The 23,935-nt window shown below is 42.4% G+C and overlaps 1 protein-coding gene across 1 annotated transcript in view; it reads right to left on the reverse strand.

The window, feature by feature from the left end:
* Positions 1 to 8,160: 8,160 nt before the first annotated feature.
* Positions 8,161 to 23,935, reverse strand: part of b3galnt2 (beta-1,3-N-acetylgalactosaminyltransferase 2) — a 32,164-nt gene continuing 16,389 nt past the window's right edge. Inside the window, exons 7-12 of the mRNA XM_042305696.1 lie at positions 20,735 to 20,813; positions 18,400 to 18,583; positions 15,662 to 15,787; positions 11,448 to 11,607; positions 10,609 to 10,665; positions 8,161 to 8,706 (exon numbers count right to left, since the gene is read on the reverse strand). Coding sequence (XP_042161630.1) covers positions 8,566 to 8,706; positions 10,609 to 10,665; positions 11,448 to 11,607; positions 15,662 to 15,787; positions 18,400 to 18,583; positions 20,735 to 20,813 — 747 coding nt within the window. The 3' untranslated portion in view covers positions 8,161 to 8,565. The remainder of the gene's footprint in view (positions 8,707 to 10,608; positions 10,666 to 11,447; positions 11,608 to 15,661; positions 15,788 to 18,399; positions 18,584 to 20,734; positions 20,814 to 23,935) is intronic.

Below are 23,935 nucleotides of genomic sequence, written 5' to 3' on the forward strand. Positions count from 1 at the left end.
ATGACTTGTTTACTGTTCTAATTATGTTGGTAACCATTTTATAATGTTGAACCAGTTTATAATGTTGGGAACCAGTTTATAATATTATGGCTTGTTTACTGTTCTAATAATGTTGGTAACCAGTTTATAATGTTGGTAACCAGTTTATAATAGAATGACTTGTTTACTGTTTTAATAATGTTGGTAACCAGTTTATAATGTTGGTAACCAGTTTATAATGTTGGTGACCAGTTTATAATGTTGGGAACCAGTTTATAATGTTGGTAACCAGTTTATAATAGAATGTCTTGTTTACTGTTCTAATAATGTTGGTAACCAGTTTATAATAGAATATCTTGTTTACTGTTCTAATAATGTTGGGAACCCGTTTATAATGTTGGTAACCAGTTTATAATGTTGGGAACCAGTTTATAATATTATGACTTGTTTACTGTTCTAATAATGTTGCTAACCAGTTTATAATGTTGGTAACCAGTTTATAATGTTGGTAACCAGTTTATAATAGAATGACTTGTTTACTGTTCTAATAATGTTGGTAACCAGTTTATAATGCTGGTAACCAGTTTATAATGTTGGGAACCAGTTTATAATATTATGACTTGTTTACTGTTCTAATAATGTTGGTAACCAGTTTATAATATAATTACTTGTTTACTGTTCTAATAATGTTGCTAACCAGTTTATAATGTTGGTAACCAGTTTATAATAGAATGACTTGTTTACTGTTCTAATAATGTTGGTAACCATTTTATAATGTTGAAACAGTTTATAATGTTGGGAACCAGTTTATAATATTATGACTTGTTTACTGTTCTAATAATGTTGGTAACCAGTTTATAATAGAATGACTTGTTTACTGTTCTAATAATGTTGGTAACCAGTTTATAATGTTGGTAACCAGTTTATAATGTTGGTGACCAGTTTATAATGTTGGGAACCAGTTTATAATGTTGGTAACCAGTTTATAATAGAATGTCTTGTTTACTGTTCTAATAATGTTGGTAACCAGTTTATAATAGAATGTCTTGTTTACTGTTCTAATAATGTTGGTAACCAGTTTATAATATAATGACTTGTTTACTGTTCTAATAATGTTGGGAACCCGTTTATAATGTTGGTAACCAGTTTATAATAGAATGTCTTGTTTACTGTTCTAATAATGTTGGTAACCAGTTTATAATAGAATGACTTGTTTACTGTTCTAATAATGTTGGTAACCAGTTTATATATTTGGAACCAGTTTATAATATAATGACTTTTTTACTGTTCTAATAATGTTGGGAACCAGTTTATAATGTTGGTAACCAGTTTATAATGTTGGTGACCAGTTTATAATGTTGGGAACCAGTTTATAATGTTGGTAACCAGTTTATAATAGAATGACTTGTTTACTGTTCTAATAATGTTGGGAACCAGTTTATAATGTTGGTAACCAGTTTATAATGTTGGTAACCAGTTTATAATATTGGGAACCAGTTTATAATAGAATGTCTTGTTTACTGTTCTACTAATGTTGGTAACCAGTTTATAATGTTGGTAACCAGGTTATAATATAATGACTTGTTTACTGTTCTAATAATGTTGGTAACCAGTTTAATGTTGGTAACCAGTTTATAATGTTGGTGACCAGGTTATAATATAATGACTTGTTTACTGTTCTAATAATGTTGGTAACCAGTTTAATGTTGGTAACCAGTTTATAATGTTGGTGACCAGGTTATAATATAATGACTTGTTTACTGTTCTAATAATGTTGGTAACCAGTTTATAATGTTGGTAACCAGTTTATAATGTTGGTAACCAGGTTATAATATAATGTCTTGTTTACTGTTCTAATAATGTTGGGAACCCGTTTATAATGTTGGGAACCAGTTTATAATAGAATGACTTGTTTACTGTTCTAATAATGTTGGTAACCAGTTTATAATGTTGGTAACCAGTTTATAATAGAATGTCTTGTTTACTGTTCTAATAATGTTGGTAACCAGTTTATAATAGAATGTCTTGTTTACTGTTCTAATAATGTTGGGAACCCGTTTATAATGTTGGTAACCAGTTTATAATATTGGGAACCAGTTTATAATATTATGACTTGTTTACTGTTCTAATAATGCTAACCAGTTTATAATGTTGGTAACCAGTTTATAATGTTGGTAACCAGTTTATAATAGAATGACTTGTTTACTGTTCTAATAATGTTGGTAACCAGTTTATAATGCTGGTAACCAGTTTATAATGTTGGGAACCAGTTTATAATATTATGACTTGTTTACTGTTCTAATAATGTTGGTAACCAGTTTATAATATAATTACTTGTTTACTGTTCTAATAATGTTGCTAACCAGTTTATAATGTTGGTAACCAGTTTATAATGTTGGTAACCAGTTTATAATAGAATGACTTGTTTACTGTTCTAATAATGTTGGTAACCATTTTATAATGTTGAAACAGTTTATAATGTTGGGAACCAGTTTATAATATTATGACTTGTTTACTGTTCTAATAATGTTGGTAACCAGTTTATAATAGAATGACTTGTTTACTGTTCTAATAATGTTGGTAACCAGTTTATAATGTTGGTAACCAGTTTATAATGTTGGTGACCAGTTTATAATGTTGGGAACCAGTTTATAATGTTGGTAACCAGTTTATAATAGAATGTCTTGTTTACTGTTCTAATAATGTTGGTAACCAGTTTATAATAGAATGTCTTGTTTACTGTTCTAATAATGTTGGTAACCAGTTTATAATATAATGACTTGTTTACTGTTCTAATAATGTTGGGAACCCGTTTATAATGTTGGTAACCAGTTTATAATAGAATGTCTTGTTTACTGTTCTAATAATGTTGGTAACCAGTTTATAATAGAATGACTTGTTTACTGTTCTAATAATGTTGGTAACCAGTTTATAATATTGGGAACCAGTTTATAATATAATGACTTTTTTACTGTTCTAATAATGTTGGGAACCAGTTTATAATGTTGGTAACCAGTTTATAATGTTGGTGACCAGTTTATAATGTTGGGAACCAGTTTATAATGTTGGTAACCAGTTTATAATAGAATGACTTGTTTACTGTTCTAATAATGTTGGGAACCAGTTTATAATGTTGGTAACCAGTTTATAATGTTGGTAACCAGTTTATAATATTGGGAACCAGTTTATAATAGAATGTCTTGTTTACTGTTCTACTAATGTTGGTAACCAGTTTATAATGTTGGTAACCAGGTTATAATATAATGACTTGTTTACTGTTCTAATAATGTTGGTAACCAGTTTAATGTTGGTAACCAGTTTATAATGTTGGTGACCAGGTTATAATATAATGACTTGTTTACTGTTCTAATAATGTTGGTAACCAGTTTAATGTTGGTAACCAGTTTATAATGTTGGTGACCAGGTTATAATATAATGACTTGTTTACTGTTCTAATAATGTTGGTAACCAGTTTATAATGTTGGTAACCAGTTTATAATGTTGGTAACCAGGTTATAATATAATGTCTTGTTTACTGTTCTAATAATGTTGGGAACCTGTTTATAATGTTGGTAACCAGTTTATAATATAATGACTTGTTTACTGTTCTAATAATGTTGGTAACAGTTTATAATATTGGGAACCAGTTTATAATAGAATGACTTGTTTACTGTTCTAATAATGTTGGTAACCAGTTTATAATGTGGTAACTGGTTTATAATGTTGGTAACTGGTTTATAATGTTGGGAACCAGTTTATAATGTTGGGAACCAGTTTATAATGTTGGGAACAGGTTTATAATGTTGGGAACCAGTTTATAATGTTGGGAACCAGTTTATAATGTTGGGAACCAGTTTATAATGTTGGGAACCAGTTTATAATGTTGGGAACCAGTTTATAATATAATGTTGGGAACCAGTTTATCATGTTGGGAACCAGTTTATAATGTTGGTAACTGGTTTATAATGTTGGGAACCAGTTTATAATGTTGGGAACCAGTTTATAATGTTGGGAACCAGCAATAAGGATCCTCAGTGGTGTATGGTCATAGCCCTCCTTGCTGGGCCGTTGGGGAACCAGTTTATCATAGCAATAAGGATCCTCAGTGGTGTATGGTCATAGCCCTCCTTGCTGGGCCGTTGGGGAACCAGTTTATCATAGCAATAAGGATCAGTTTAATCCAGAAACAGTCCATTATGAATCACAATCTGTGTCACGTCGTTTTGAAGGCTTCATCTATTACAAACACGACTAAGTTATATATACATATATATATACATATACAAAAAGTATTTTACAAGGAAATTCAGAGAAACAAACGGTGCAATTTTAGTACACATAGAAAGGAGTCACGAGTTCATTCAGGTGTTCCGCGTCAAATTTTGTTCACAATAGACAAACAGGCTCATTGTGTTCAGAACAACCCAGGCTATAATCCTAAATGCTGACACGGTTTATGACATTAGGATTTGGAACTGTGAATTGCACATTTGGACTCAGGTGTTTGGCTTGTATGACATCAAAGCGGTATTTATTATAATTCTCAACGTCTCATCTTTCAAAATACATTAAGTCATCTTAATTTACAGCATTTCCCTCACTCAGACAACAAAACATTTGCAAATGTTGACCAATCAGCAGGAGGGATGAGGGCAACTTCTTGTCGCTTGCAGTACTCAAGTTCAGAAAAGTTGTCAGTCAAAACCCATGCAGACAGTGAAGCACAGAGCCTGAGCTCTGACATGTATAGCATGTTAGATCATAGTTTAATAGTCACATGTACAGGGTTGCAAGTGGAATTACAGGGTTTAGTGAAATTCTTGAGCTATGCAGCGTGATACTATCCATTGGGGTGGGGGAAGGGTAATATGTCTGAGGGGGGGTACACACAGTGGGGCAAAAAGGTATTTAGTCAGCCACCAATTGTGCAAGTTCTCCCACTTAAAAAGATGAGAGGCCTGTAATTTTCATCATAGGTACACTTCAACTATGACTGACAAAATGAGAAAAATAATCCAGAAAATCACATTGTAGGATTTTTAATGAATTTATTTGCAAATTATGGTGGAAAATAAGTATTTGGTCAATAACAAAAGTTTATCTCAATACTTTGTTATATACCCTTTGATGGCAATGACTAAGGTCAAACATTTTCTGTAAGTCTTCAAGGTTTTCACACACTGTTGCTGGTATTTTGGCTCATTCCTCCATGCAGATCTCCTCTAGAGCAGTGATGTTTTGGGGCTGTTGCTGGGCAACACGGACTTTCAACTCCCTCCAAATATTTTCTATGGGGTTGAGATCTGGAGACTGGCTAGGGCACTATAGGACCTTGAAATGCTTCTTATGAAGCCACTCCTTCGTTGCCCGGGCGGTGTGTTGGGGATCATTGTCATGCTGAAAGACCCAGCCACGTTTCATCTTCAATGCCCTTGCTGATGGTAGGCTTTGTTACTTTGGTCCCAGTTCTCTGCAGGTCATTCACTAGGTCCCCCCGTGTGGTTCTGGGATTTCTGCTCACCGTTCTTGTGATCATTTTGACCCCACGGGGTGAGATCTTGCGTGGAGCCCCAGATCAAGGGAGATTATCAGTGGTCTTGTATGTCTTCCATTTCCTAATAATTTTCCCACAGTTGATTTCTTCAAACCAAGCTGCTTACCTATTGCAGATTCAGTCTTCCCAGCCTGGTGCAGGTCTACAATTTTGTTTCTGGTGTCCTTTGACAGCTCTTTGGTCTTGACCACAGTGGAGTTTGGAGTGTGACTGTTTGAGGTTGTGGACAGGTGCCTTTTATACTGATAACAAGTTCAAACAGGTGCCATTAATACAGGTAACGAGTGGAGGACAGAGGAGCCTCTTAAAGAAGAAGTTACAGGTCTGTGAGAGACAGAAATCTTGCTTGTTTGTAGGTGACCAAATACTTATTTTCCACCATAATTTGTAAATAAATTCATTAAAAATCCTACAATATGATTTTCTGGATTTTTTGGGTCATTTTGTCTGTCATAGTTGAAGTGTACCTATGATGAAAATTACAGGCCTCATCTTTTTAAGTGGGAGAACTTGCACAATTGGTGGCCGACCTGATGGTCTGGGGGTAGAAGCTAGTAGTGTATATATATATATATATATTCAGCAGCCTGGTGGTCTGGGGGTAGAAGCTAGTTGTGTCTATTCAGCAGCCTGATGGTCTGGGGGTAGAAGCTAGTAGTGTCTATTCAGCAGCCTGATGGTCTGGGGGTAGAAGCTAGTAGTATCTATTCAGCAACCTGATGGTCTGGGGGTAGACGCTATTGACCAGTCTGTTAGTTTTAGCCATGATGTTCCTGTACTGCCGGCGTCAGAGTGATGGAAGCGGCGTTGGCTCAGGTGGCTGAAGTCCTTGATGATCTTCTTGGCCCTTCCTGCGACAACTGGTGTTGTAGGTGTCCTGGAAGTCAGGCAGTGTGACCCCAATGGTGTCCTGGTGGAGTTGCGGTAGCCTGACAGTACGGACTACCACAATCATCTAAGAGACTCTCGGCATGGGGTTTACTCTGTTGGCTGGCGGAGAGAAGAGGCTAATACACACGGTGTAACCCAAGGGCCGCTGGTTCGAATCCCCGAGCCGACTAGGTGAAAAATCTGTCCATCAGCCCTTAAGCAAGGCAAAGAAGCCAAATGGCACCCTATTCCCTATAGTGTACACTACTAGGCCCCATACAACTCTGGTAAAAAATAGGGTACTATTTGGATCCAGCCCCAAAATCAGTCACCAGTGCTACTTGATTACTGGCCCAATTTAAAACAAATATCCATTCATGAAATGAATGAACAAAGAAAACCGTTGTTTCTGAGAGGTGATGTTTTTTTATTGACCAAGCTGGAATGTGCTCAATTGATCCTGTATCGCTGTCCCAAATGGGACCATATTCCCTCTATTAAGTAGGGCTCTGGTCAAAAGTAGTGCACTAGCTAGGTATTGGGGTGCCATTTGGGACTGCTCATTACATTCATCTAGAGTTCTTCCACATATCTATAAAAATGTGTTGGAACAAATTCATTGAGATCATTCTCAGGTGGAAAAAAAGGTTTAGATAAAAACCCTTTTGGATTACAGTCGTTTGTATGTGGTGCCGGACAATACAATAACACCACCAATGGGTTGGTATAGTACTGTACATCGTTTCACAAACCCTGACCGTGTCCCAAATACATCTAAACTAGTGTACTAGATGGGTAATATAGGGGGCTCTGGTCTAAACTAGTACACTAGATGGGTAATATAGGGGGCTCTGGTCTAAACTAGTACACTAGATGGGTAATATAGGGGGCTCTGGTCTAAACTAGTGCACTAGATGGGTAATAGGGGGCTCTGGTCTAAACTAGTGTACTAGATGGGTAATAGGGGGCTCTGGTCTAAACTAGTGCACTAGATGGGTAATATAGGGGCTCTGGTCTAAACTAGTGTACTAGATGGGTAATAGGGGCTCTGGTCTAAACTAGTGTACTAGATGGGTAATATAGGGGGCTCTGGTCTAAACTAGTGTACTAGATGGGTAATAGGGGGCTCTGGTCTAAACTAGTGTACTAGATGGGTAATAGGGGGCTCTGGTCTAAACTAGTGCACTAGATGGGTAATATAGGGGGCTCTGGTCTAAACTAGTGCACTAGATGGGTAATATAGGGGGCTCTGGTCTAAACTAGTGCACTAGATGGGTAATATAGGGGGCTCTGGTCTAAACTAGTGCACTAGATGGGTAATATAGGGGGTCATGTGGGACAAACTCTGTGTTTTTTTGAAATCTTCAAAAACTGATGAGGTTTGACGATGAGGAGCAGCTTGGGAGAATAATTGACTAAATAACACCAGTAGAATGAACCGTAACATGGTCATTCATGTCTCTCCCACATCATTCAGCACTTTACGTTTGGTTACGCCGGCATCCTGCCTTTTGACAGGAAATGTCATTGTTCAGAAACCAGTATCCATTGTCCCCGTCAATCACTGAAGTCCTCAGCGTTGAAATATACACAGTATACAAAACATTAGGAATACCTGCTCTTACCTTGACACGCTAAACAGGTTAATCCAGGTGAAAGCTATGATCCCTTATTGATGTCACTTGTTAAATCCACTTCAATCAGTGTAGATGAAGGAGAGGAGACAGGTTGAAGAAGGATTTTTTAGCCTTGAGACAATTGAGACATGGATTGTGTATGTGTGTCATTCAGAGGGTGAATGGGCAAGACAAAATATTGAAGTGCTTTTGAACAGGTGCAACTCAATATTAGGAAGGTGTTCCTAATGCTTTGTACACTGTAGAGACCTAGGGTTGTATGTGTCAAGCGTCTCGGAGTGCTGGCCTAGGATCAGCTTAGCCTTTTAGATCATAATTAATAAGTTAACACGGACAGGAGGGGCCTGTTCCTAGATCAGCAATCCTACTGAGACGATGACACCTAGAGTTGTGTTCAACAAGGCTCTTATTTGCAGTGAACAGGTTACTACCTGCCCAGGCCGTTAGCCAACTACCTGCCCAGGCCGTTAGCCAACTACCTGCCCAGGCCGTTAGCCAACTACCTGCCCAGGCTGTTAGCTAACGTTAGCTGTGTCCCCAGGGACATCCACAGGGGTCCCCGCAGGCCCTCTTCCTAGCCCAGAGCGAGCGGAGCTCCTCGGGGGAGTGTTGGGGCGACGACAGCATGTCCTGGTAGCAGTCCTTCTCACACAGCCAGCCTGCATCCTGGGGAGAGGACAACAAAAACAACAACCATCAGACAACAGTCAGACAATTAGGGTTAGGTTTATTAAGGCCTATCAATGCTAACTGGCATTCGTGTTAACAACCAAGGTGAAAGACAAGAATAACACAAGCTTGTTGGTTGGGGTGTGACTGTTTTCAGGTAGGCTACCATACTATGTTACCTGCTATTTCTACTATAGTCATGTCATCTGGTTCTTTACCTGCTATTTCTACTATAGTCATGTCATCTGGTTCTTTACCTGCTATTTATACTAGTGTCATCTGGTTCTTTACCTGCTATTTCTATACTAGTGTCATCTGGTTCTTTACCTGCTATTTCTACTATACTAGTGTCATCTGGTTCTTTACCTGCTATTTCTACTATACTAGTGTCATCTGGTTCTTTACCTGCCAGTTCTACTATACTAGTGTCATCTGGTTCTTTACCTGCCATTTCTATACTAGTGTCATCTGGTTCTTTACCTGCTATTTGTACTATACTAGTGTCATCTGGTTCTTTACCTGCTATTTGTACTATACTAGTGTCATCTGGTTCTTTACCTGCTATTTCTACTATACTAGTGTCATCTGGTTCTTTACCTGCCATTTCTACTATACTAGTGTCATCTGGTTCTTTACCTGCCATTTCTACTATACTAGTGTCATCTGGTTCTTTACCTGCCATTTCTATACTAGTGTCATCTGGTTCTTTACCTGCTATTTCTACTATACTAGTGTCATCTGGTTCTTTACCTGCCATTTCTACTATACTAGTGTCATCTGGTTCTTTACCTGCCATTTCTACTATACTAGTGTCATCTGGTTCTTTACCTGCCATTTCTATACTAGTGTCATCTGGTTCTTTACCTGCTATTTCTACTATACTAGTGTCATCTGGTTCTTTACCTGCTATTTCTATACTAGTGTCATCTGGTTCTTTACCTGATATTTCTACTATACTAGTGTCATCTGGTTCTTTACCTGCTATTTCTACTATACTAGTGTCATCTGGTTCTTTACCTGCCATTTCTACTATACTAGTGTCATCTGGTTCTTTACCTGCCATTTCTACTATACTAGTGTCATCTGGTTCTTTACCTGCCATTTCTATACTAGTGTCATCTGGTTCTTTACCTGCCATTTCTACTATACTAGTGTCATCTGGTTCTTTACCTGCCATTTCTATACTAGTGTCATCTGGTTCTTTACCTGCCATTTCTACTATACTAGTGTCATCTGGTTCTTTACCTGCCATTTCTATACTAGTGTCATCTGGTTCTTTACCTGCTATTTCTACTATACTAGTGTCATCTGGTTCTTTACCTGCTATTTGTACTATACTAGTGTCATCTGGTTCTTTACCTGATATTTCTACTATACTAGTGTCATCTGGTTCTTTACCTGCTATTTCTACTATACTAGTGTCATCTGGTTCTTTACCTGCCATTTCTACTATACTAGTGTCATCTGGTTCTTTACCTGCCATTTCTATACTAGTGTCATCTGGTTCTTTACCTGCTATTTGTACTATACTAGTGTCATCTGGTTCTTTACCTGCTATTTGTACTATACTAGTGTCATCTGGTTCTTTACCTGCTATTTCTACTATACTAGTGTCATCTGGTTCTTTACCTGCTATTTCTACTATACTAGTGTCATCTGGTTCTTTACCTGCTATTTCTACTATACTAGTGTCATCTGGTTCTTTACCTGCTATTTGTACTATACTAGTGTCATCTGGTTCTTTACCTGCTATTTCTACTATACTAGTGTCATCTGGTTCTTTACCTGCCATTTCTACTATACTAGTGTCATCTGGTTCTTTACCTGCCATTTCTATACTAGTGTCATCTGGTTCTTTACCTGCTATTTCTACTATACTAGTGTCATCTGGTTCTTTACCTGGTATTTCTGTGGTCCAACAGCAGCCATCCAGATCCCCATGCTCACATCTTCCCCCTGAAACAACACGTAACACATGAGTCTCCAATGGTGCCTTGCTTTTTCTGGTAGAAAGAGGAGGAAGGGAAGCGCTTCTAAGGTACACAATAGTACATTGTGGTAGACAGAAGGTGCTCTTTGGTAAAAGGGGTAAATTGGTCATCAAAAATAAAGGAGGACCAAGGCACTCTTCATATAATTAATTAAAATGCCTTTATTAGTATGGCATGTTCAATAGAAATAATGGTTTTAAAAATTTGCTGCGTTTCGGCTGCATGGCCTTCGTCAGGGAGTACAAAGAAATAACACAATGTCCTCTTGTGAACAGCTTTCCAATTGGCCCTAATGAGAAGAGGGAGTGGTCACAAAATTGATTGGACATACCTAGTAAACAATACTATACACATTAAAAAGTTAAATACTGTAGTTATGTGATCATAAAATACAACTCCAAACTAGAAGTATCAGAACACTTAGAGAGGTAGTTCTAACCTTAAATATGACTGGGAGAAGTGTCAAGAATAAGAAAGCTATATATTCCATAGTACACTAGAACACAGCAAAGCATGAACAACAACAGTCTAAACATAGCTGAGGGCAATTGGTCAAAATGTCCACTAGATGACAGCAAATGGACCAATCACGACCCTACAGGAAGGGTGAGAAATCCCCCCCAGATTTTTTAAACCTTGTTTCAATTGAACATGCCATAAAAATAAAGGCATTTTAATTGATTATATGAAGAGTGCCTTGGTCCTCCTTTCTTTTTGAAAGTGGTTGGTGCCGTGTGGTCCCGGTACCTGGTAGGCCTTGAGTTGCACTGCATTGCTGGCCAGCCATTGGACGAGGTCCCTGGAGGCCACGTACCCCGAGCCGCAGGCGAAGGCCGGGTAGGCTGGACTGGCGTATTCTAGCTCCTGCCACTTCCCAATGCGGTCCACCGCCCAGCTCTGACGGAAACTGGGAAAGAAAGAACATCAGACAGACACACTTCCCAATGCGGTCCACCACCTAGCTGTCTAACAGTAGGAAGAACAACAGACCAACTGCCCAATGCGGTCCACCACCTAGCTGTCTAACAGTAGGAAGAACAACAGACCAACAGACAGACACACTGCCCAATGTGGTCTACCACCTAGCTGTCTAACAGTAGGAAGAACAACAGACCAACTGCCCAATGTGGTCTACCACCTAGCTGTCTAACAGTAGGAAGAACAACAGACCAACAGACAGACACACTGCCCAATGTGGTCTACCACCTAGCTGTCTAACAGTAGGAAGAACAACAGACCAACAGACAGACACACTGCCCAATGCGGTCTACCACCTAGCTGTCTAACAGTAGGAAGAACAACAGACCAACAGACAGACAGACAGACAGACAGACACACTGCCCAATGTGGTCTACCACCTAGCTGTCTCACAGTAGGAAGAACAACAGACCAACATCTGCATCAGATCTTACTCAGCAGAACTACCTCCATATGATTAGGCTGGAATATGAATTTATCTAAGTAGGAGCTGCTCTGAGCAAAATGAGTCTGGAGAACGGTCTAGGCAGCATTCCCCTGGTTAAAACCTTCATTTAACTAGGCAAGTCAGTTAAGAACAAACTCCTATTTACAATGACGGCCTAGGAACAGTGGGTTAACTGCCTTGTTCAGGGGAACAGTGGGTTAACTGCCTTGTTCAGGGGAACAGTGGGTTAACTGCCTTGTTCAGGGGAACAGTGGGTTAACTGCCTTGTTCAGGGGAACAGTGGGTTAACTGCCTTGTTCAGGGGAACAGTGGGTTAACTGCCTTGTTCAGGGGAACAGTGGGTTAACTGCCTGTTCAGGGGCAGAACGACAGATTTTTACCTTGTCATGTCGGGGATTCAATCCAGCAACCTTTCGGTTACTGGCCCAACGCTCTAACCACTAGGCTGCCTGCCGCCCAACGCTCTAACCACTAGGCTGCCTGCCGTCCAACGCTCTAACCACTAGGCTGCCTGCCGTCCAACGCTCTAACCACTAGGCTGCCTGCCGTCCAACGCTCTAACCACTAGGCTGCCTGCCGTCCAACGCTCTAACCACTAGGCTGCCTGCCGCCCCTACACTCTAACCACTAGGCTACCTGCCGCCCCTACACTCTAACCACTAGGCTACCTGCCGCCCCTACACTCTAACCACTAGGCTACCTGCCGCCCCTACACTCTAACCACTAGGCTACCTGCCGCCCCTACACTCTAACCACTAGGCTACCTGCCGCCCCTACACTCTAACCACTAGGCTACCTGCCGCCCCTACACTCTAACCACTAGGCTACCTGCCGCCCCTACACTCTAACCACTAGGCTACCTGCCGCCCCTACACTCTAACCACTAGGCTACCTGCCGCCCTACACTCTAACCACTAGGCTACCTGCCGCCCTACACTCTAACCACTAGGCTACCTGCCGCCCCTACACTCTAACCACTAGGCTACCTGCCGCCCCTACACTCTAACCACTAGGCTACCTGCCGACCCTACGCTCTAACCACTAGGCTACCTGCTGACCCTACGCTCTAACCACTAGGCTACCTGCCGCCTCTACACTATAACCACTAGGCTACCTGCTGACCCTACACTCTAACCACTAGGCTACCTGCTGCCCCTACACTCTAACCACTAGGCTACCTGCCCCCTCTACACTCTAACCACTAGGCTACCTGCCGCCCCTACACTCTAACCACTAGGCTACCTGCCGCCCCAATATATACTCAGCTACTACAGGACGGACCAGGGGAGTACTGATCTAGGAACAGATTTCCCATCCAAATAAACTTCAAAGGATCCTAGATCAGCACTCCTACTGCCGTATCAACATATCCAGACACGGTCTACCACACTGTATCATGTATCCAGACACGGTCTACCACACTGAATCATGTATCCAGACACGGTCTACCACACTGTATCATGTATCCAGACACGGTCTACCACACTGTATCATGTATCCAGACACGGTCTACCACACTGAATCATGTATCCAGACACGGTCTACCACACTGTATCATGTATCCAGACACTGTCTACCACACTGAATCATGTATCCAGACACTGTCTACCACACTGAATCATGTATCCAGACACGGTCTACCACACTGAATCATGTATCCAGACACGGTCTACCACACTGAATCATGTATCCAGACACGGTCTACCACACTGAATCATGTATCCAGACACGGTCTACCACACTGTATCATGTATCCAGACACGGTCTACCACACTGTATCATGTATCCAGACACTGTCTACCACACTGTATCATGTATCCAGACACGGTCTACCACACTGAATCATGTATCCAGACACGGTCTACCACACTGTATCATGTATCCAGACACGGTCTACCACACTGAATCATGTATCCAGACACGGTCTACCACACTGAATCATGTATCCAGACACGGTCTACCACACTGAATCATGTATCCAGACACGGTCTACCACACTGAATCATGTATCCAGACACGGTCTACCACACTGAATCATGTATCCAGACACGGTCTACCACACTGAATCATGTATCCAGACACGGTCTACCACACTGTATCATGTATCCAGACACGGTCTACCACACTGTATCATGTATCCAGACACATGTCTACCACACTGTATCATGTATCCAGACACGGTCTACCACACTGTATCATGTATCCAGACACTGTCTACCACACTGTCTCTACCACACTATCATGTATCCAGACACGGTCTACCACACTGAATCATGTATCCAGACACGGTCTACCACACTGTATCATGTATCCAGACACGGTCTACCACACTGAATCATGTATCCAGACACGGTCTACCACACTGAATCATGTATCCAGACACGGTCTACCACACTGAATCATGTATCCAGACACGGTCTACCACACTGTATCATGTATCCAGACACGGTCTACCACACTGTATCATGTATCCAGACACTGTCTACCACACTGTATCATGTATCCAGACACGGTCTACCACACTGTATCATGTATCCAGACACGGTCTACCACACTGAATCATGTATCCAGACACGGTCTACCACACTGAATCATGTATCCAGACACGGTCTACCACACTGTATCATGTATCCAGACGCGGTCTACCACACTGTATCATGTATCCAGACACGGTCTACCACACTGTATCATGTATCCAGACACTGTCTACCACACTGTATCATGTATCCAGACACGGTCTACCACACTGAATCATGTATCCAGACACGGTCTACCACACTGTATCATGTATCCAGACACGGTCTACCACACTGAATCATGTATCCAGACACGGTCTACCACACTGAATCATGTATCCAGACACGGTCTACCACACTGAATCATGTATCCAGACACGGTCTACCACACTGAATCATGTATCCAGACACGGTCTACCACACTGAATCATGTATCCAGACACGGTCTACCACACTGAATCATGTATCCAGACACGGTCTACCACACTGTATCATGTATCCAGACACGGTCTACCACACTGTATCATGTATCCAGACACGGTCTACCACACTGAATCATGTATCCAGACACGGTCTACCACACTGAATCATGTATCCAGACACGGTCTACCACACTGAATCATGTATCCAGACACGGTCTACCACACTGAATCATGTATCCAGACACGGTCTACCACACTGTATCATGTATCCAGACACGGTCTACCACACTGAATCATGTATCCAGACACGGTCTACCACACTGAATCATGTATCCAGACACGGTCTACCACACTGTATCATGTATCCAGACACGGTCTACCACACTGAATCATGTATCCAGACACGGTCTACCACACTGAATCATGTATCCAGACACGGTCTACCACACTGAATCATGTATCCAGACACGGTCTACCACACTGAATCATGTATCCAGACACGGTCTACCACACTGAATCATGTATCCAGACACAGTCTACCACACTGTATCATGTATCCAGACACGGTCTACCACACTGTATCTGTACAGTACTCACTTTCCCCACCAGAAGTTGTCTCTCTTCAGGCCCTTGTGGTCGATCTTCATTAAAACCTTGTCCACGTCAATATAACAATCATCATCCGTCTTCAGGAGCAGATCAAACGCAGCGTTTCCCACCGACCTATAAAACAGCAGGGAGTTATCAACCCACCTATCAGACAACAGATCATGAATTAACTCACCTATCAGACAACAGATCATGAATTAACTCACCTGTCAGACAACATAACCACACAACCATTCAAAAGTTTGGGGTCACTTAGAAATGTCCTTGTTATTCATGAAAACATACATGAAATGAGTTGCAAAACGAATAAGAAATATAGTCAAGAAGTTGACAAGGTTATAAATAATAATACATAAAATAATTTTTGCGTCCTTCAACCTTCTCTTTCGTCAAAGAATCCTCCATTTGCAGCCATTACAGCCTTGCAGACCTTTGGCATTCTAGTTGTCAGTTTGATGAGGCAATCTGAAGAGATTTCACCCCATGCTTCCTGAAGCACCTCCCACAAGTTGGATTGGCTTGATGGGCACTTCTTATGTACCATACGGTCAAGCTGCTCCCACAACAGCTCAATAGGGTTGAGATCCGGTGACTATAATGGAGTGGCCAGCACAGACATACCAGCTGACTGCTTCTTCCCTAAATAGTCTTGCATAGTTTGGAGCTGTGCTTTGGGTCATTGTCCTGTTGTAGGAGGAAATTGGTTCCAATTAAGCGCAGTCCACAGGGTATGACATGGAGTTACAAAATGGAGTGATAGCCTTCCTTCATCAAGGTCTCTTTTACCCTGTACAAACATCCCACTTTACCGTCACCAAAGCACCCCCTGACCATCACATTGCCTCCGCCAGGCTTGACAGATGGTTCACTCCTCCGCCAGGCTTGACAGATGGTTCACTCCTCCGCCAGGCTTGACAGATGGTTCACTCCTCCGCCAGGCTTGACAGATGGTTCACTCCTCCGCCAGGCTTGACAGATGGTTCACTCCTCCGCCAGGCTTGACAGATGGTTCACTCCTCCGCCAGGCTTGACAGATGGTTCACTCCTCCGCCAGGCTTGACAGATGGTTCACTCCTCCGCCAGGCTTGACAGATGGTTCACTCCTCCGCCAGGCTTGACAGATGGTTCACTCCTCCGCCAGGCTTGACAGATGGTTCACTCCTCCGCCAGGCTTGACAGATGGTTCACTCCTCCGCCAGGCTTGACAGATGGTTCACTCCTCCGCCAGGCTTGACAGATGGTTCACTCCTCCGCCAGGCTTGACAGATGGTTCACTCCTCCGCCAGGCTTGACAGATGGTTCACTCCTCAGGCATCTTTTCTGCGTCTCACGAATGTTCTTCTTTGTGATCCGAACACCTCAAACTTAGATCCGTCTGTCCATAACACTTCTTTTCCAATCTTCCTGAGATTTAGCTTTTTCTTTGCAACTCTGCCTAGCAGGCCAGCATCCCGGAGTCGCCTCTTCACTGTTGACGTTGAGACTGGTGTTTTGCGGGTACTATTTAATAAATCTGCCAGTTGAGGACTTGTGAGGTGTCTGTTTCTCAAACTAGACTCTCTAATGTACTTGTGCTCAATTGTGCACCGGGGCCTCTCACTCCTCTTTCTATTCTGGTTAGAGCCAGTTTGCTCTGTTCTGTGAAGGGAGTAGTACACATCGTTGGACGAGATCTTCAGTTTCTTGGCAATTTCTCCCATGCAGTAGTCTTACATTTCTCAGAACATGAATAGACTGACGAGTTTCAGAAGAAAGTGCTTTGTTTCTGGCCATTTTGAGCCTGTAATCGAACCCACAAATGCTGATACTCCAGATACTCAAGTAGTCTAAAGAAGGCCAATGCTTCTTTAATCAGAACAACAGTTTTCAGCTGTAGCGTCAGGCTGGGGATAGTAGCGTCAGGCTGGGGATAGTAGCGTCAGGCTGGGGATAGTAGCGTGGTACGTAATCATTTATATTTGATCATTTACAGATTCACTGAGTAGCAGAGCCAGTAAAGAGCTTTTTAAACCAAGTCTGATTTTTCCGTATGAACTTAATTTCATAATTGATTCCTTTCAGCTAACTACAGTAGTGGACTATAGGGCCTCAATGGTGCTGCTCCAGAAGGACTCTGTTTCCTGCTTTTACATCAATGGTGCTGCTCCAGAAGGACTCTGTTTCCTGCTTTTACATCAATGGTGCTGCTCCAGAAGGACTCTGTTTCCTGCTTTTACATCAATGGTGAAATTGAGAAACTGTCTTCCAGCGATGGACCATCATAAAAATTAAATCCTCATCAAGTTCATGCAAATATTTTTGGAAGAGAAAATCGTCCTTGGTGTGCAAGAGGCTTAAGAATAGATGTACAGCAGCCCCGAGTAGCCCCGAGCAGCCCCCAGCCACCCCGAGCAGCCCAGAGGAGCCCCGAGTAGCCCCGAGCAGTCCCAAGTAACCCAGAGCAGCCCAGAGCAGCCCAGAGGAGCCCAGAGGAGCCCCGAGCAGCCCAGAGGAGCCCAGAGGAGCCCCGAGCAGCCCAGAGGAGCCCAGAGGAGCCCAGAGCAGCCCAGAGGAGCCCCGAGTAGCCCCGAGCAGTCCCAAGTAACCCAGAGCAGCAGAGCCAAACTATACGATTTGTGTCCATTTCCATGTTACTTGTGTAGCAGACCAAAAACCACACTAACAGAGGGAAACCGCGACTCTCGCAGTGTAGTTGCGAGGTTAGACCAGTCACACTGGGTACGTACCACTTGTAGAACTGCAGTAGTTTAGAAGGCACGTTCCTGTATGTATCTACTACATCCACAAACACTATGTCTCCATAACGCAGACCCTCCTGCTCCAGAGACCTGTCCTCCATCTGCAGTCTGGTGCCATGACTCTGGATCCGCCCCTGTCGGCCATGCAGCACCTCCCACAGGGAGGCCATGTCTAGGAGGAGAAACAATGAGAGAATAGATAACATACCGACAGAGAAAGAGAAGACAAATAGATCCAGTATATCCTACATTGAGTTCTGGTGCATCCTGGGTGATAAGAGATACGTCCAAAACGGCACCATATTCCCTGCATAGTACTGCATAATACTACTTTAGATCAGAGCCCTATGCCCTATATAGTGCACTACTTTAGACCAGAGCCCTATGGCACCACTTTAGACCAGAGTCCTATGGCACCCTATTCCCTTTTTAGTGCACTACTTTTGACAAAGGCCCACAATGTTTGTTTATTTTCTGCATGAACTCTTCTCCTTCTCACCGTGTCTCATATATTGACTGGTCTAAACACAGAGACCAGGAATGGGTATATGGGTTGGTCTAAACAGAGACCAGGAATGGGTATATGGGTTGGTCTAAACACAGAGACCAGGAATGGGTATATGGGTTGGTCTAAACACAGAGACCAGGAATGGGTATATGGGTTGGTCTAAACACAGAGACCAGGAATGGGTATATGGGTTGGTCTAAACACAGAGACCAGGAATGGGTATATGGGTTGGTCTAAACACAGAGACCAGGAATGGGTATATGGGTTGGTCTAAACACAGAGACCAGGAATGGGTATATGGGTTGGTCTAAACACAGAGACCAGGAATGGGTATATTGATTGGTCTAAACACAGAGACCAGGAATGGGTATATTGATTGGTCTAAACACAGAGACCAGGAATGGGTATATGGGTTGGTCTAAACACAGAGACCAGGAATGGGTATATGGGTTGGTCTAAACACAGAGACCAGGAATGGGTATATGGGTTGGTCTAAACACAGAGACCAGGAATGGGTATATGGGTTGGTCTAAACACAGAGACCAGGAATGGGTATATGGGTTGGTCTAAACACAGAGACCAGGAATGGGTATATGGGTTGGTCTAAACACAGAGACCAGGAATGGGTATATGGGTTGGTCTAAACACAGAGACCAGGAATGGGTATATGGGTTGGTCTAAACACAGAGACCAGGAATGGGTATATGGGTTGGTCTAAACACAGAGACCAGGAATGGGTATATGGGTTGGTCTAAAACAGAGACCAGGAATGGGTATATGGGTTGGTCTAAACACAGAGACCAGGAATGGGTATATGGGTTGGTCTAAACACAGAGACCAGGAATGGGTATATGGGTTGGTCTAAAACAGAGACCAGGAATGGGTATATGGGTTGGTCTAAACAGAGACCAGGAATGGGTATATGGGTTGGTCTAAACACAGAGACCAGGAATGGGTATATGGGTTGGTCTAAACACAGAGACCAGGAATGGGTATATGGGTTGGTCTAAACACAGAGACCAGGAATGGGTATATGGGTTGGTCTAAACACAGAGACCAGGAATGGGTATATGGGTTGGTCTAAACACAGAGACCAGGAATGGGTATATGGGTTGGTCTAAACACAGAGACCAGGAATGGGTATATGGGTTGGTCTAAACACAGAGACCAGGAATGGGTATATGGGTTGGTCTAAACACAGAGACCAGGAATGGGTATATTGATTGGTCTAAACACAGAGACCAGGAATGGGTATATGGGTTGGTCTAAACACAGAGACCAGGAATGGGTATATGGGTTGGTCTAAACACAGAGACCAGGAATGGGTATATTGATTGGTCTAAACACAGAGACCAGGAATGGGTATATGGGTTGGTCTAAACACAGAGACCAGGAATGGGTATATTGATTGGTCTAAACACAGAGACCAGGAATGGGTATATGGGTTGGTCTAAACACAGAGACCAGGAATGGGTATATTGATTGGTCTAAACACAGAGACCAGGAATGGGTATATTGATTGGTCTAAACACAGAGACCAGGAATGGGTATATTGATTGGTCTAAACACAGAGACCAGGAATGGGTATATGGGTTGGTCTAAACACAGAGACCAGGAATGGGTATATGGGTTGGTCTAAACACAGAGACCAGGAATGGGTATATGGGTTGGTCTAAACACAGAGACCATGAATGGGTATATTGATTGGTCTAAACACAGAGACCAGGAATGGGTATATGGGTTGGTCTAAACACAGAGACCAGGAATGGGTATATTGATTGGCTCTGAAGTCACACGACATTGGACTGGACTCACCATGGATTCTGAAGGTGAACCCTCCAGCCAACCCTGGGAAGCCCAGAGCACTCCTGTGAGGCAACGTCCCCTCATCGATCTGTAACATCACACACAGGAGAGAGAGAGAGATATTGTCGACACACACAGGAGAGAGAGAGAGAGAGAGAGATTGTCGACACACACAGGAGAGAGAGAGAGAGAGAGATTGTCGACACACAGGAGGGAGAGAGAGAGATTGTCGACACACAGGAGGGAGAGAGAGAGATTGTTGACACACACAGGAGAGAGAGAGAGATTGTCGACACACAGGAGAGAGAGAGATTGTCGACACAGGAGGGAGAGAGAGAGAGAGAGAGAGAGATTGTCGACACACAGGAGAGAGAGAGATTGTCGACACAGGAGGGAGAGAGAGAGAGAGATTGTCGACACACAGAGAGAGAGAGAGAGAGAGATTGTCGACACACACAGAGAGAGAGAGAGAGAGAGAGAGATTGTCGACACACACAGGAGAGAGAGAGAGAGAGAGATTGTCGACACACACAGAGAGAGAGAGAGAGAGAGATTGTCGACACACACAGGAGAGAGAGAGAGAGAGAGAGAGAGAGATTGTCGACACACAGGAGAGAGAGAGAGAGAGAGAGATTGTCGACACACACAGGAGAGAGAGAGAGAGAGAGATTGTCGACACACACAGGAGAGAGAGAGAGAGAGAGAGATTGTCGACACACACAGAGAGAGAGAGAGAGAGAGAGATTGTCGACACACACAGGAGAGAGAGAGAGAGAGAGAGATTGTCGACACACACAGGAGAGAGAGAGAGATTGTCGACACACACAGGAGAGAGAGAGAGAGAGAGATTGTCGACACACAGAGAGAGAGAGAGAGAGATTGTCGACACACACAGGAGAGAGAGAGATTGTTGACACACACAGGAGAGAGAGAGAGAGAGAGAGATTGTATGCCCCCCTAGGCACAACTATGACAACATAACCAACAAAAACGGGTCAAAACTCCTGCAGCTCTGTCGCACGCTGGGTATGTACATAGTCAATGGTAGGCTTCGAGGGGACTCCTATGGTAGGTACACCTATAGCTCATCTCTTGGCAGTAGTACTGTAGACTACTTTATCACTGACCTCAACCCAGAGTCTCTCAGAGCGTTCACAGTCAGCCCACTGACACCCCTATCAGACCACAGCAAAATCACAGTCTACTTAAACAGAGCAATACTCAATCATGAGGCATCAAAGCCAAAGGAACTGAGTAACATTAAGAAATGCTATAGATGGAAGGAATGCAGTTTGGAAACCTACCAAAAAACAATTAGGCAACAACAAATTCAATCCCCTTTAGACAATTTCCTGGGTAAAACGTTCCACTGTAATAGTGAAGGTGTAAACTTAGCAGTAGAAAATCTTAACAGTATATTTGACCTCTCAGCCTCCCTATCAAATCTCAAATAGAAAACCGAAGAAAATTAACAATAATGACAAATGGTTTGATGAAGAATGCAAAAATCTAAGAAAGAAATTGAGAAACCTGTCCAACCAAAAACATAGAGACCCGGAAAACCTGAGTCTACGCCTTCACTATGGTGAATCACTAAAACAATACAGAAATACACTACGGAACAATAAGGAATGTCAGAAATCAGCTCAATGCAATTGAAGAATCCATAGACTCTAACCACTTCTGGGAAAATTGGAAAACACTAAACAAACAACACGAAGAATTATCTATCCAAAATGGAGATGTATGGGTAAACCACTTCTCCAATCTTTGTGGCTCTATAACAAAGAATAAAGAGCAAAAACATATACATGATCAAATACAGATCTTAGAATCAACTATTAAAGACTACCAGAACCCACTGGATTCTCCAATTACATTGAATGAGTTACAGGACAAAATAAAAACCCTCCAACCCAAAAAGGCCTGTGGTGTTGATGGTATCCTCAATGAAATGATCAAATATACAGACAACAAATTCCAATTGGCTATACTAAAACTCTTTAACATCATCCTTAGCTCTGGCATCTTCCCCAATATTTGGAACCAAGGACTGATCACCCCAATCCACAAAAATGGAGACAAATTTGACCCCAATAACTACCGTGGAATATGCGTCAACAGTAACCTTGGGAAAATCCTCTGCATTATCATTAACAGCAGACTCGTACACTTCCTCAATGAAAACAATGTACTGAGCAAATGTCAAATTGGCTTTTTACCAAATTACCGTACAACAGACCATGTATTCACCCTGCACACCCTAATTGACAACCAAACAAACCAAAACAAAGGCAAAGTCTTCTCATGCTTTGTTGATTTCAAAAAAGCCTTCGACTCAATTTGGCATGAGGGTCTGCTATACAAACTGATGGAAAGTGGTGTTGGGGGTAAAACATACGACATCATAAAATCCATGTACACAAGCAACAAGTCTGCGGTTAAAATTGGCAAAAAACACACAAATTTCTTCACACAGGGTCGTGGGGTTAGACAGGGATGCAGCTTAAGCCCCACCCTCTTCAACATATATATCAACCAACTGGCGCGGGCACTAGAAAAGTCTGCAGCACCCGGCCTCACCCTACTAGAATCCGAAGTCAAATGTCTGCTGATGATCTTGTACTTCTGTCACCAACCAAGGAGGGCCTACAGCAGCACCTAGATCTTATGCACAGATTCTGTCAGACCTGGGCCCTGACAGTAAATCTCAGTAAGACCAAAATAATGGTGTTCCAAAAAAGGTCCAGTCACCAGGACCACAAATACAAATTCCATCTAGACACTGTTGCCCTAGAGCACACAAAAAACTATACATACCTTGGCCTAAACATCAGCGCCACACGTAACTTCCACAAAGCTGTGAACGATCTGAGAGACAAGGCAAGAAGGGCATTCTATGCCATCAAAAGGAACATAAATTTCAACATACCAATTAGGATCTGGCTAAAAATACTTGAATCAGTCATAGAGCCCATTGCCCTTTATGGTTGTGAGGTCTGGGGTCCGCTCACCAACCAAGACTTCACAAAATGGGACAAACACCAAATTGAGACTCTGCACGCAGAATTCTGCAAAAATATCCTCCGTGTACAACGTAGAACACCAAATAATGCATGCAGAGCAGAATTAGGCCGATACCCACTAATTATCAAAATCCAGAAAAGAGCTGTTAAATTCTATAACCACCTAAAAGGAAGCGATTCCCAA

The sequence above is a fragment of the Oncorhynchus tshawytscha genome, linkage group LG24 (genome assembly GCF_018296145.1).
Source record: "Oncorhynchus tshawytscha isolate Ot180627B linkage group LG24, Otsh_v2.0, whole genome shotgun sequence".
Classification (NCBI taxonomy): Eukaryota; Metazoa; Chordata; class Actinopteri; order Salmoniformes; family Salmonidae; genus Oncorhynchus; species Oncorhynchus tshawytscha.